The 14,378-nt window shown below is 48.5% G+C and overlaps 1 protein-coding gene across 5 annotated transcripts in view; it reads right to left on the bottom strand.

Moving 5' to 3' along the window:
* Window positions 1-12,931, bottom strand: part of IFFO1 (intermediate filament family orphan 1) — a 29,792-nt gene extending 16,861 nt beyond the window's left edge. For 2 of the 5 annotated variants that reach the window (XM_028711812.2, XM_077921029.1), the window contains exon 1: window positions 12,005-12,931. In XM_028711812.2, coding sequence (XP_028567645.2) covers window positions 12,005-12,825 — 821 coding nt within the window. In that variant the 5' untranslated portion in view covers window positions 12,826-12,931. The remainder of the gene's footprint in view (window positions 1-12,004) is intronic. The other 3 variants (XM_028711811.2, XM_028711813.2, XM_028711814.2) reach the window with 2 other exon arrangements.
* Window positions 12,932-14,378: the final 1,447 nt, after the last annotated feature.

Genomic DNA, 14,378 nt, shown 5'->3' with positions numbered 1-14,378 from the left:
GGCGGTGATGGGGTGGAGAGAAATTAACATCAAACATATTTCCACAGTGGAAATTAATCATTTCAGCATAAAACGGCCCAGTTTGCACAAAATGCCAAACCAAACTATGGCTGAGCACAAATGAAACAGTTTCCAAGAGAAAATGTTGCTGTTGCTTTGCTAGTCCAGCTGCTGCCACACTACTGTTTGTTAAACCATTATTATTATTATTATTATTATTATTATTATTATTATTATTATTATTACTATTACTATTTTTACTATTATTACTATTATTAGCATTGCACCCAAACTGAGCTCATGACTTATCTCATTCCAGATAAATCAAGAGCTGTAGCCCAGGTTTGTTCTATGTTTTACTGTTCCTGGGGAACATAAACCAGGAATCTGGATTGACACAAAGCAGTGCAACAGCAGGACAAGACAAAAAAATTCCTTCCAGTAGCACCTTAAAGACCAACTAAGTTAGTTCTTGGTATGAGCTTTCGTGTGCATGCACACTTCTTCAGATACGTATCTGAAGAAGTGTGCATGCACACGAAAGCTCATACCAAGAACTTAACTTAGTTGGTCTTTAAGGTGCTACTGGAAGGAATTTTTTTGTTTTGACTATGGCAGACCAACACGGCTACCTGTCTGTAACTGGAGCAGGACAAGAGAAGGAGCAACGTGGCCACAATCCTCCCTCCAAAAGCCCATATCTCATGTGCAACAAGAAAGAGAAGTAGAAGTACTACATTTCTGTATCATTTCCTTTGAGGAAAGTAGGTTGCTTTAAAAGCAGGAGGAACACAAAATGTTAAGCTTTCCACAAAAACATTCTGGTTGTAAATCTTTGGCTGCTGCTATAGAAACCATCTGTCCACAGCTGTACTGGCCTGGACCGCTCTAGCAAGCCTACTGAGGTTTATCACCGCAAGAAGTTTTGCAATATTGCAGTTGAGTGGGACAGCTCACGTTGCTGTCCTGCTAAAGAGCCACTCTGGGGTTTCACTGCAAACTGAACGGCAGGGCACACCTTAAATAAACACCCTTATGCTTTGCTAACTCGAGCCGCTCCAGCAAAGATATGCTAGTTCATTCTATGCCCTTCAGATCTACTCAGCCCCTGATGCTCAACATGTTGCATGCGGTTGGTGGAAAGAAGGTTGCACTTAGTGCATGGATAGCTCAGTTGGTTAGAGCGTGGTGCTGATAACGCCAAGGTTGCAGGTTCGATCCTTGTGTGGGACAGCTGAATATTTCTGCCTTGCTGGGGGTTGGACTAGATGACCCTCAGGTCCCTTTCCAACTCTACACTTCCATGATCCCTTATGAACAATACCACAAAATATCTGTGAGGAAGCAACTGAATCGTCAAGTGCAGAGTGGGAAAGAAACCGATAGGTCATCTAGACTGAGATGCCCTCAAAGGCCTCAGAAGCACAGAACGGGATTGTCAGCATTTTTTCTTCAAACAGCAGGCAGAGCTACATCCAGTGCCCCTCTATCACAAACCGCTTTTGGAATTCCTTGGTTCTTTGTATCGAAAGCATACCTGGCCAATGTCTTACGGTCTAGGCAAGCAGCTTAAAGGTCTAGCTCAGGGGTCAGCAAACGTTTTCAGCAGGGGGCCGGTCCACTGTCCCTCAGACCTTGTGGGGGGCCAGACTATATTTTGAAAAAATAAAATAAAATGAACGAATTCCTATGCTCCACAAATAACCCAGAGATGCATTTTAAATAAAAGGACACATTCTACTCGTGTAAAAACATGCTGATTCCTGGACCATCCGTGGGCCGGATTTAGAAGGCAATGGGGCCGGATCCGGCCCCTGGGCCTTAGTTTGCCTACCCATGGTCTAGCTGATATGAAGGGAATTTCTTGATATAGGTTTGCTGGTGTGGAATTGACTCCAGTACCTTTGCATCTTACTAAAGGGTGACCTAAAAATATTTTAAATAAGAATAATTCCTTCCTCCAGCCCATTAATAAATGCTTTCAGAGGCAGAGGTTTTCCTGCCTTCCAAATCAGCTTTTCTCTTGCAAAATTCCCATATAAAAGCAGGTTATTGCACACACACACACAGCCAGGGGAGGTACAAATGCATCTCATATGTCTCATAACTAGATCAGCAACTGTGCTGTAATGCTTTGCGGTGCCCCACTAAACTGGCTGGAGAGATAGTCTTCTATCTGTGGAAACTGGGAGGAGAAATAATCTGCTCAGATGTCAATTTGATCTTTATCTCCAGGGGCTTTCGTGAAAGCTTGTTCTTCCCTTCTCCCAGCAACCTTTTAGTATTTCCCAGAACAAACTTGAAAAATCTCCTTCGTTCCAGAAGCAACAGGCTGCGCTGGCATCTCTCATTGCCTAAAATAAGTGGAATTCTTTTCTGGCAAACCTCTAGCCAAATGCTTCATATGCCATAAGAGTTTGCCTGCTCACCCACCCATTTAGGACAAAAACAAACAGGCGCAATTACTCATGGTTTGGGGAGGAACACAGAAAATGAGGCAGAATATGAGAAAGGAAGGGTGACTCAGGCAGGCGAAATGTGGAAGAAGGGACAGGCAGAGAGCTTGCGTCTCCAGAGAAGAAAACACGTCGTTTCCGCAAAATTTGTTTAAGGATACTTCGTTCTCCTGTCCTAGGAAAAATAAACCTGAATCCATGGCCTGCTATCTATAGCATGCTATCAAAACAAATGGCAACGCAAAAGATATCTAGGTACAGGCTGCCTTTCTATGTTTAAAAAAGCATGAGAGATCTGCTTTTTGAGATTATGTGTTATAAATAAAGCTTAAGAATAATTATAGCACATGCTTGTTATTAGAGGGTGGGGACTAGTAATCTTGCGATATTGCAATTCAGGCTCCAATCCTGCTTTCAGACATGTGGCTCCTATCACCTAATAATCATTGCTATTTGGCCGTAAGCTATAATTGACCGTATTGCATTTTTTTCTGCTTGCACATCTTGCTATGTTCCATCTATGTGGTGAGTACAACATATTTGCCATAGGTAGAAGAAGATCCAGGCCCACACCCTCCAATATTTCTCCAATGAAAATAGGGATGTCCTATTTAATAATAATAATAATAATAATAATAATAATAATAATAATAATAATATTTATACCCCACACATCTGACTGGGTTGCCCCTGCCACTTTGGGCAGCTTCCAACATATACAGAAACATAATATAACATTAAACATTAAAAAAAAAACAACCTTTCCTATACAGGACTGTCTTCAGATGTCTTCTAAAGGCTGCATCTCCTTGGCTTGGGGGGGTTGCATAGCTCCATACCCTCCAACATTTCTCTGATGAAAATAGGGATGCCCTAAGGGACATTCTGGGATCAAATCAGAAACTGGAGCGGCTTCTGTAAATCTGGGGCTGTCCCTGGAAAATAGGGGTACTTGGGAGGGTCTATACTCTTGTCCTCCCTCTTGATATTATGTTTTTATATATGTTGGAAGCCCCCCCACCCCAGGGTGGCAGGGGCATCCCAGTCCAATGGGTGGGGTATTATTATTACCATCGTTAATATCATGGAATAAAAAGGTAAAGGTACCCCTGCCCATACGGGCCAGTCTTGACAGACTCTAGGGTTGTGCGCCCATCTCACTCAAGAGGCCAGGGGCCAGCGCTGTCCGGAGACACTTCCGGGTCACGTGGCCAGCGTGACAAGCTGCATCTGGCGAGCCAGAGCCGCACACGGAAACGCCGTTTACCTTCCCGCCAATAAGCGGTCCCTATTTATCTACTTGCACCTGGGGGTGCTTTTGAACTGCTAGGTTGGCAGGCGCTGGGACCGAGCAACGGGAGCGCACCCCGCCGCGGGGATTCGAACCGCGATCTTTCGATTGGCAAGCCCTAGGCGCTGAGGCTTTTACCCACAGCGCCACCCGCGTCCCCGTATCATGGAATAGAATGCCCTTATTTCGTCAGATAAACATGGGAGGATATGAGCATCCCAGAATGTGCTGCTTTACTTCCCCATTTCCTCTTTAAAAAAGGGTCTAGCAGTCATTTGTACAGTCAAAACACTCATAATAATAAAGTAGACGTAGTCAGAGACACCAGCAGAGTCTGTACCCATTTCCTGCCCACAAAGAGCAACACCGGCCTTTGAGAGTGGAATCTCTCTCCACATCCTGAGTTCTGTTGGTTGGCCCCAGCACTGAGCGACAGAATGCTAGGAATTGGTTTCAGTATTGAAAACTATTATTTCAGTTCTTTTATCTCGGCTGTTTCCACCCTGGCCCTTCCGAAATGATCTCCTGTTCGCTCTCTACTGGTTCTTCGGCTCTGGGACGAGAGGACACACTCCGTGTCCCTCCTTAACCCCAGCGTACCTTCAGCTTCCTTTGCTGAAAATGGGAGTAAACACTGATCTGAGGGTGGCCCACTAGAACCAGAAGGCGACTCTTAAGCCTCCTTCACATCCGGCCTCGTCTCCTGATCCGCACCGCCCGCCTCCACCTCCCCATTCGCACTCTCATCTGCAATGCACCATTTCCTAATAATAGTCTCGACTGCAACGATCCCTCCTCCCCCCTCAGCCCAGCCCAGGCGAAGCAGAGCAGCCCAGGCAAGCAGATGTTTCCTTGAGTGACCCCACATCTCCCTCCTTCCCAGGAAGATGCGTTTGAAGCTGCAAGACGAAAGGGAGGGGCGAAAGAGTTGCAGGGAACCATTCCCCAAAGAGACCAAGCCGCTGAAACAACAGGAGGCCCTTCTGCCAACGAACCTTCATTCCCTCAAGACATGATAAACTCAGAGCTACAAGGGAAAGGATGGAACAGGAACCCTAATAGAAAACAGCTGACTCCAGTCCGGGGCGTTGAGTCTGAACAGCGTTCAGCTCTTAGCTAGCTCCAGATTTAGAGTTTATCTACTCAGAATCATAGAATTGGAAGGGGCAAAGAGGGTTGTCTAGTCCAACGCCCTGCAGTGCAGGATTCTTTTTGTCCAACGTGGGGCTCGTGATCCTGAGATTAAGAGTCTCGTCTCCCATGAGCTATCCTATGGGTGAAGGATGCAAGGTACTTGTAATGTAATTCTGGGAGCAGCAAATTGCAGAGGGCTAGTTTGGAGGCAACAACAGCTATCATGTAATAAGTCTACAGGGACACGGGTGGTGCTGTGGGTTAAACCACAGAGCCTAGGACTTGCCGATCAGAAGGTCGGCGGTTTGAATCCCCGCGACGGGGTGAGCTCCCGTTGCTCGGTCCCTGCTCCTGCAAACCTAGCAGTTCGAAAGCACATCAAAGTGCAAGTAGATAAATAGGTACCGCTCCGGCAGGAAGGTAAACGGCGTTTCCGTGCACTGCTCTGGTTCGCCAGAAGCAGCTTAGTCATGCTGGCCACATGACCCGGAAGCTGTACGCTGGCTCCCTCGGCCAGTAAAGCGAGATGAGCGCCGCAACCCCAGAGTCGGTTGACTGGACCTAATGGTCAGGGGTCCCTTTACCTTTAAGATGTCTACAGGGCAGCTTAAAGTCTCCTATAAAGCTTTCATCTGGGGCATTTCCAGATACCTCTGATGTTCCTCACTCACATGCCTGTGGTAGACTATAAGAATCCCCTTGCTGCATCATATTTGGGGCCACTACTCTGTTTCTAGCCATGGCTGGTGGCTCAGAGAAGCTCACCAGCAAAGCACGGATGTATCAGCTCTTTCCCCTTTGTCTCCAGTCCCTGGTATTTCAGATGCACACACAGATCTACAAGTGGGGGGGGGGGGGCAACAGATCTAGGACTCCCGAGAATACTATTACTATGAGAAGCAGGGGCTGTTAAAGACCTCCAGCAGATTTTCAGTGAATACTAAAGCTGCAATTCTCAGGATCCTCTGGAAGAATCTGTGGTAGTTAAAAATTGTATATATCAATACAAGTTAGTGGTTCAGAGGTGTCCTCCTTTCTGTCCAAAAAAGGCAGGGGAGGACGGACTGCTCCTCTTCACCATTGCTATTCTCAGGCTGAATGAAATACAAAGGAATGAATTTGCAAAAGAGTGGTCAAGTTTAAGGGGGGGAGCACACATTTAATAAGTCTTGATTTTGTAATGAACTTTAATGAAGTTAGGGAGACTGAGCAGATGGCCTTTTAAAATCCCTCCCTGTTCCAAAAATGGTTATTCTGCTGGCATCGATGGTGCTCAGCCATTCTGCACAGTCATCTTGGTTCTCTGCAATGAACCCTTTGCCAGCTTTGCAGCTTTGCAAATTCCAACGCACACACAGAGAGAAATCTCCAAACACCAAGGCATTTAGTGAATTCACTTTTCCCTTAGGATATCACAAGTGAGGGGGAGGAGGGAGTAGTTCAATTATTAGGCTGCTCTTTCAGTAACTGGTTGGCTCCTGGATGATGCCGCATGTCAGCATATTTTCCTAGTGTTTATTTAGTGCTTTCCCTAATTGCACAAAGCTCTTTGCAATTATCATCTCGCTATGAGAGACGCGAGCACCGTACAGATCCGCACAAACATTCTCTCTCTCGTGCACAGCCCATGTGTCCGAATTCCCCATGTGCCCAGTGCAGTTCAGTGTTTCCAGCTGCTGTTCTCACTGGTCCTTCCCCTCTGCTTTTAACAACAGCACGGCTGAGGTCGTTTAAGCAGGTGAACGGTTTGCCATCACTTCCTCTCTGTTACCAGGACAGCTGCCCTCAGCAGATCACCTTGCGTCAGGCTGCCGCTAAGGACACAGGAAACGGGCAGAATATGTGCGTGCAGAAATATTGCAACCCTCTCTGTAGTCCCTCCTCTCTGGAGCAGAAAAAGACATCCTTGTAAATGGTACTGTGCATTAGTTAATGGAAAGAAGATGCCATTTTGGTTTTCTGCATCAGGCCTGTGTGTCATAGGCTGGGCCCGTCTCCAGGAATTACCCCCAAAGCATCACAGGCACCTAGGCTAAGTACATATCACAGACTCACAGAAGAGTTGGAAGGGACCCCGAGGGTCATCTAGTCCAACCCCCTGCAAGGCAGGAAACGTTTGCCTAACGTGGGGCTCGAACCCACGACCCTCATATTAAGAGTCTCGTGCTCTACGAACATGAACATATGAAACACGAATGAGTGGGGAATCTGTAATGGAAGCAGGGCCACAATGCTTTCCTCTTCTCACCTGCCACATTCACACACATAAACAGAATAGGATCCCAAACAATACGTTTGCAAGGGTGAATGTGCATTTGGAGCAGAGAAGGAGACGGGGAAATGGCTAAGGACCAGAATCTGCTGCTTCTGAAATGGCCCGTTCCAAAGCTGTTTTTTTCTTAACACATGTACGCATATTTAACTCCTGCCTTTCCACCAGAAACAGCTCTCAAAGGTTGGCCATGTAAATCCTAACAAGGATGACCTTCGGAAAAGCGACCCAGGCTTTATGTGGGGGGAAATATGGGGGCGAGGGCGGCTCAGTGAGAGGCAAACAATATATTGCAAGGAAGTAATGTCCAGTTCTGGGAAGGAAGGAAGATGAATCAGAGCCTGGCCAAAGGTGGGCATGAACAATGCTGATGAGCGCAGAGATGGAGTCCTTTGCGGAGAGGATGCCTAGGCCTGGCAAAGAGTTGATTGAGCAGTGCCATGACAGCCAACTATCTGAAGGGCTGTCGCACAAGCATTGGAGCCAACTTGTTTTCTGTTGCTCCAGAGGGTCAGGACCCCGAACAATGCATTCAATTTTCAAGACAATGGATTTGGACAAAATGTTAGGAAGAACTTGCTGGTGGTGCAAGCTGGTTGACAACAGAATGGACTGCCTCAAAAGGAGCTGGACTCTTTTTTAAAAAAGTACAGCCAGGATGGGCCCCTATCAGGGCTGTTGTAGTCTGAAGTAGCTTTCCCATATTGGACAGGGGGGTTAGCCTATATGATCTCTGAGGTGTCTTCCAACCTAATGCTTCTGTGATTATGCAGCTGTAACAATTAGGCACAGGGATTGTTAAATAGCAACACTATCAATGAAGACCAGGCAGGGATATTTCACAGGAAATGCTCTCATTTAGCACTATGTATGCTTAGCACTTTAATAATAATAATAATAATAATAATAATAATAATAATAATAATAATTACAAAACCTGTCCTAAACTGACTTCCGTATTGTGGAGGAGAAGAATAATCCCTCTGTTAACTTTCTCTACACTACTCATAACTCTTCTTCGCTTTCCTTCCCCAACCACAGTAAACCAAAAAGATATGATATGGGAGCTTCAAAACTGAACTATTTAAAAGAAAAAGTGGGACAGGGAGAGAAGGGCGTTACTTGACCCTTTCTGCCCATGTTATTTATCCAAATGAATGTGATGCAGGTGGTGCTGTGGTCTAAACCACTGAGCCTCTTGGGCTTGCTGATCAGAGGGTTGGCGGTTTGAATCCCCGTGCCGGGGTGAGCTCCAGTTGCTCTGTTCCAGCTCCTGCCAACCTAGCAATTCGAAAGCGCACCAGTGCAAGTAGATAAATAGGTATCACTGCGGCGGGAAGGTAAACAGTGTTTCTGTGTGCTCTGGTTTCCATCCAAAAGCAGTTTAGTCTTGCTGGCCACATGACCAGGAAAGCTGTCTGTGGATAAACGCTGGCTCCCTCAGTCTGAAAGCGAGATGAGCCCCGCAACCCCACAGTCGCCTTCGACTGGACTTAACCATCCAGGGGTCCTTGACCTTCACCTTATTTATCCAAATTAAATCATCCTCTGCATCCTGTCAAAGCTGCATTTAGTCCCGTGGGGGGAGTGGGCAAAGGTTTTCCTCCCTTCTAAGTTTAAAAGCCACAAGGCAAGGGATGATTTCAGCTGCGAATGTAGCAGAATGAAAAGAGTTAAAACACCCCTTCGTCTGGCGCTTTAACATTTTATTCCATGTTCTCCCATGGATCTGCTACTACAGTTTAGGAGCAAAGGTTGCATGTTGCAAAGAAGTGGAGATGGTAGAAACGTGCACGACTTGTGCATCTTCCGCCTCGCACTTCTTGTGAAACGTGCGAAGAGGGAGCTGGCACTTCTCTCTTGCAGCAGCATAAGGGAACATCGCCACATCTACAGGGAAATTCCACTACTGGTCACAATACGGAGCTATGAGGCAGACGCACAAATACTTCTTGGCCAATTATAATGCAGCCATCCTGGTATCTTTCATGCTTAAAGCCATCAAAAGTAACAGTAGCCCCATTGAAAGAAAGAAAAATACTGTTTCTGAGCAGCAGCTGCTATATTGTCCCTCTTACTCTTTTAAAGGATGCTTTGACAGGCATCTCTCTATCTCTCCCATGATCACAGACATTCATCAGCCTCTGTGCGATGTACCTTCCCTAGTGTACAAAAGGGCATTGCAATTCATCGTTCCTCTTCCCAGCAACCCAATTGCCTGGAAAAGAGCAGCAGGCAAAGATTTTTAACCTGGTTCCCCTCACTGAAGCCCAGCTAGAGGCACCTGCAGTTCTGGCATATTTAAACACCCTGGAACTTAGCCAACCCTGCAAATCTTTCTACCTCTTCAAAGGTACCTAGATTTTCTTTTAAGTATCTGGTGGTCTTCTTCACTAGCTCAAAGGACTCTCAAGGCAGCTTACAAGTTTGTTTGTTTGTTTGTTTAAACATGGGTTTAATAAATAAAATGGAACAGAATATACCATCACTATAGCACAAAACAGAAATGTCGTATCGGAAAGAGTCTTCTTAGGAGGCTGGGCAAAATAAGAAGCTCTTCTTCGCCTGGTGCCAAAAGGGCAACAGAGTCTGCCCCAGGCAAGCCTCACTTGGGAGTGAGCATTCAATGTGTGGGCACCGCAAGGTCCTTGATTCTGGTCACTGATGGTGGCCTTCCTTCTCTGAGAATGATCTTAGTAGCTGGCAGGTTTGTGTGAGACAAGCTTAACTCAAAACTCCCCACGTTTACTAAAAGGGAAGTTGCTTACCTCTTGCTTGTGTGTCTCTGTGCGCGCGCACACACACACGCACACACACATGCTCAAAACATCACAACTCAGGAAAAAGTTATGGGTACCTGCCAGGAGCTGGGAGAGCAGGGTTCGAATCCCCACTCAGCCATGAAGCTCACTGGGTGACCTTGGGTCAGCCACCATCTATTAGCCTTGCTAATAATAATAATATAATAATAATAATAATTTATTATACCCCGCCCATCTGGCTGGGTTTCCCCAGCCACTCTGGGCGGCTTCCAACTGAATATTAAAAACAGTACAGCATCAACAGGGTTGTTGTGTGGCTGAAAAGGGGAAGAGGAGAACCATGAGACCATCTTGAGATCCTTGGAAGATAAAGGTGGCATATAAATGCGGTAAATAAACAATAAATAAATAAATAAATAAATAAATAAATAAATAAGAAAAGTGCTGAGGGTTGAGCGAACTTTTTGGCACTTACGGAAGACATTCCTCTTTTTCAATGAGCCTTTTCAAGCTGTGTGATCTTTCCCAATCTGCACCTGCCTTGGAATAGTTTTAAATGTGTTTGTATGGTTTTATCGCTTGTTATTTGCCATGCTGGGTTCCTCTGGGAGGAGCAGCAGGAGGAGGAGGAGGAGAAGAAGAGAGAAATAAAACCTCTCTGATCCATTTGCCATAGCTTTCTCTGCCTTGGATGCTGCTTTCAGTAAAAGGGAATAAAGTTTTCAGAGAAAGGATATACCGGCATGTCGTGTGCAGCTTGGCTCCTTCAGTCTTCGCCACCAAGCAAAATGAAGCATCAGGACGTATAAAAATGCATTTGTCCACATCCATCCCTTGTCACTCCCAGCCAGTGTCTAAATGCAGACCGCAAGTTCCTCAGGCCACGAAGCCGACATCTGCCGTTTACATTTGCAGAGTGCTATGTGCACTGATGGCACTATATAAATAATATCTGGCTACTGCAAATAATAATAATAATAATTCTGCACACACAGAAGACCTTTAAAGGCTTGGGTTTCTGTGCCTTCTCTCCGCAGCAAGCCAGCTGAGTGAGCATCTGCGACACAGAAGTCGCCCAACATTGGCTTTCTATACAAGATGGGGATGTTTAGGTACAAACTGGTCAAAAGGTGGTGGTGAGCTTTGAAGGGTTAGGCTGGCGTCACACCTTAGTTATAGAAATCTGAAGTAGACGGGACTCACAAAATGCTTCAGTGTGGCAGGGAAGAGTTGCGCATAGCTCTTGGCCTAACTTCACTTTTCTCTCCCTTATTCTAAAAAGGGAAAAAGAAGAGCAGTAGCAACCAGGAGACAGATAATTTAACTGGTTTATAACTCTGTCCTGCCACACAGAGGAGGAACCAATTGCTAGGGACTGAGGTCCTTTCTGCCCACCCGCCTAAAATATTTGAGGGGGCTGCTGGGCCCCCCTAACGTTGATGGGCATTGCCATTCAAACGGTGTGCATGCAAATTTGAAAGAAAGAAAGATGTTAAGTGATTAAGTTAATTTTGTAAGAATATTGGTTTGGGAAAACCATTTGCATGATATACGTGGAAATTCAACCAGGGGGTTACGAGGAAGTCACTTCACAATGTTACTAAGATTGGTTCAAATAAGGTTGAGATTTTTGTTTGTTTGTCTAATTATTATTTTTTTGAAAATTAATTTTAAAAATTGGGGGGGAATCAAATGGTGTGCCTGCTCTGCATTTGGTGATCGATTATGTGGGGTGGAGCTTACCTCTCCCCCCCCCCCCCCCAAATATTTTATTCAAGTTGGCATGTTTGCTGACATGTGTGGAAAAAGTGGATCACGATGACTTGCACTGCATCACAATGTCGGGAACTGACGAATTGAGCAAAACTGAAAAGGAGAAGGAAGTCCCCTAGCAAAAGCTGGCCTGGCCCGGAACAAAAACAGTGGCAAAATAAGAGGCTCCTGCGACGGCAGCCCTCCTTCGACGCCTCTTTTCCTAGTGCTCCCACCAGCCCATCTCTCTCCCCCTCCCTGGCACTGGCCTCCTTGCCGGCTGGCACCCACCCACCCACCGCGACGACGGCTTTGCCCGCCCCGTCGAGCCCCTCACCTGCGCTTGTACTCATCGCGTTCCCTCTTCACCTTGGCCAGGACGTTGTAGAGCGCCCGGATCTCGGGGGTGATGGTGTCGATCTGCACCCCGACGCCGTCAGGGTGCACCCAGGAGACGCCGGGCCCCTGCACCAAGGTGGTCTCCAGGCCGGGCCCCAGCCGTCGAGCCTGCGAGAAGGACCAGATGGTGCCCGGCAAGAAGCGAGAGGAGGACGAGAAAGTGCCCCCGGGCAGCGAGGGCGACTGCGAGGAGGTGGGCGTGAGCGGGGCCCCCGGGTGGTGGCAGCTGGGCGAGCTCAGCACCCTCGACGGCGTGCCCAGCCCCACCGAGCGGGGGCTGCTGCAGCTGCTGCCGCCGCCGCAGCCGCCTCCGACGCCCCCGGCCAGCGGGAGCCCCAGCGGGCGGATGGGGCCCACGAAGCCCGTCTGCACGGCTTGGTCCCGGCGCTGCAGGCTGCCCCGACGGGCGCCGCCTTCCTCCAGGGCCTGCTGCAGTTGCTTCTCCAGCTGCCGGTTGCGGCGCTCCAGCTCGTGCACCTTGGCCAGGAAGCATCGGAAGCGCAGGTTGAGGGTCTTGAGGACGTGGATGTTGGAGCCCAGGTCGTTGCGGAGCGCCATGGCGGCCGGCGGGGCCGGGAAGGCAGAGCCGGCGGCGAGGGAGGCCGGCGGGGCCAGCTCCCCGTCGAAGAAGTCCCTCGGGGGCTCGCCGGGAAGGAAGAAAAGGTCCGGGAACTGATGCTGCTGTTCGGGCTCCGACGCCGCCCAGCCCTGCTGCTCTTGCTGCAGGAGGAAGAGGTTGGGGCCGAATAACGGGTTCATGGCTGCGGCGGCCGTCCAGGGGGCTGCGCCGGCGCCGGGGGAAGCGCGGGCTGGGCGGGCACACGCGCCCGCCAAGGCCAATCGCAGCCGGAGGCGCCCGCCGGGCTGGCACAGAAGAGGCGGGATCCGGCCGCCCGCCCGCCTCCCGCCGCTGCAGAAGGGAGGCGCCTGGACGGGGAGGGAGGGAAGGAGGGAAGGAAGGAGGGAGGGATGCAGCAGCAGCAGCGCGGCGATGCGGCGCCCTCCAGACGGGCCGGGGGATGGAGGCGCGCCGCACGTCCAGGGGGGAGCTGAGGACGCACAGCCGCGCGCAGAGACCGCGGCGCGCAGGAGGAGCAAGGCGCTCCTTTGCCAAACGGAGCTGCGTTAGTCTGCTGGCCGGGAAACGGCCCTTTGCCTGCCAGCGGCGATGCAGATCAGAACAAGACTGGATGCTGGACAAGCTGCCTCTGTGTGCCCTTAGAACCACAGAATTGTAGAGGTGGGAGGGACCACGAGGATCATCTAGTCCAACCCCCTGCAGTGCCCAGTGTGGGGCTCAAACCCACAACTCTGAGATTATAAGGGCTTCATGCTCTACCAAGTTACCCCAGCCTTCCAAAACTAGGCAAGTGCAAGACCTTTAACATAGCAGTAGCACTGTGTGTGTGTGTTTTGCAGGCAGACTTTGGTAATCTGGCGCAAAGGACAAAATTGGGTGCCCCGTTATTATTTTTTCCACAATAATTCCTTTTGGTACAGTTGCCTTTTAATGGATCTTCTCAGTAAAGGTAAAGGGACCCCTGACTGTTAGGTCCAGTCGTGACCAACTCTGGGGTTGCGGTGCTCATCTCACTTTATTGGGCGAGGGAGCCAGCGTACAGCTTCCGGGTCATGCAGCCAGCATGACTAAGCTGCTTCTGGTGAACCAGAGCAGCGCACAGAAATGCCATTTACCTTCCCACCGGAGCAGTACCTATTTATCTACTTGCACTTAGACGTGCTTTCGAACTGCTAGGTTGGCAGGAGCTGGGACGGAGCAACGGGAGCTCACCCCATCGTGGGGATTCGAACCGCCAACCTTCTGATCAACAAGCTCAGAGGCTCTGTGGTTTAACCCACAGCGCCACCTGGATCTTCTCAGTAGATGTCCATATAAATATGGCTTTTATTATTGGATGGTGCCTTGTCTGCCTCCATCCAGCAACTCCTGCAGCCAAACTGGTGCCAAATGCATGGCTCTGCTTTCCTTTGGACCCCATCAGCGAGGGGTCTTGTCCTTTGAGCAACCCACAACTTCGATACACACTCAGTGCAGCTAACAGTGGTTTGACTTCACCCCCCACAGTCGCCTACCATCATCTCTTGAGACAGACAGATGCCAACAAGAAGTGTCAGCTGATCTAAATCAGTATTTCTGCTTCTTGATGATGTGCTGCCCATTCATTTTTATTATAAGAATTTCCATTTCCAACTTATCTGGGAATTCTCGTTCCCAAGGATACTGGTAGCACTGGACAACTGGACTCTTACACATATTATCAAAAAAAACACAGTCCAATTTGGAATAGTGG

The sequence above is a fragment of the Podarcis muralis genome, chromosome 17 (genome assembly GCF_964188315.1).
Source record: "Podarcis muralis chromosome 17, rPodMur119.hap1.1, whole genome shotgun sequence".
NCBI classification, from domain to species: Eukaryota; Metazoa; Chordata; class Lepidosauria; order Squamata; family Lacertidae; genus Podarcis; species Podarcis muralis.
The sequence above is the reverse complement of the archived record's forward strand: the minus strand, read 5'-3'. Positions and strand labels throughout refer to the sequence as shown.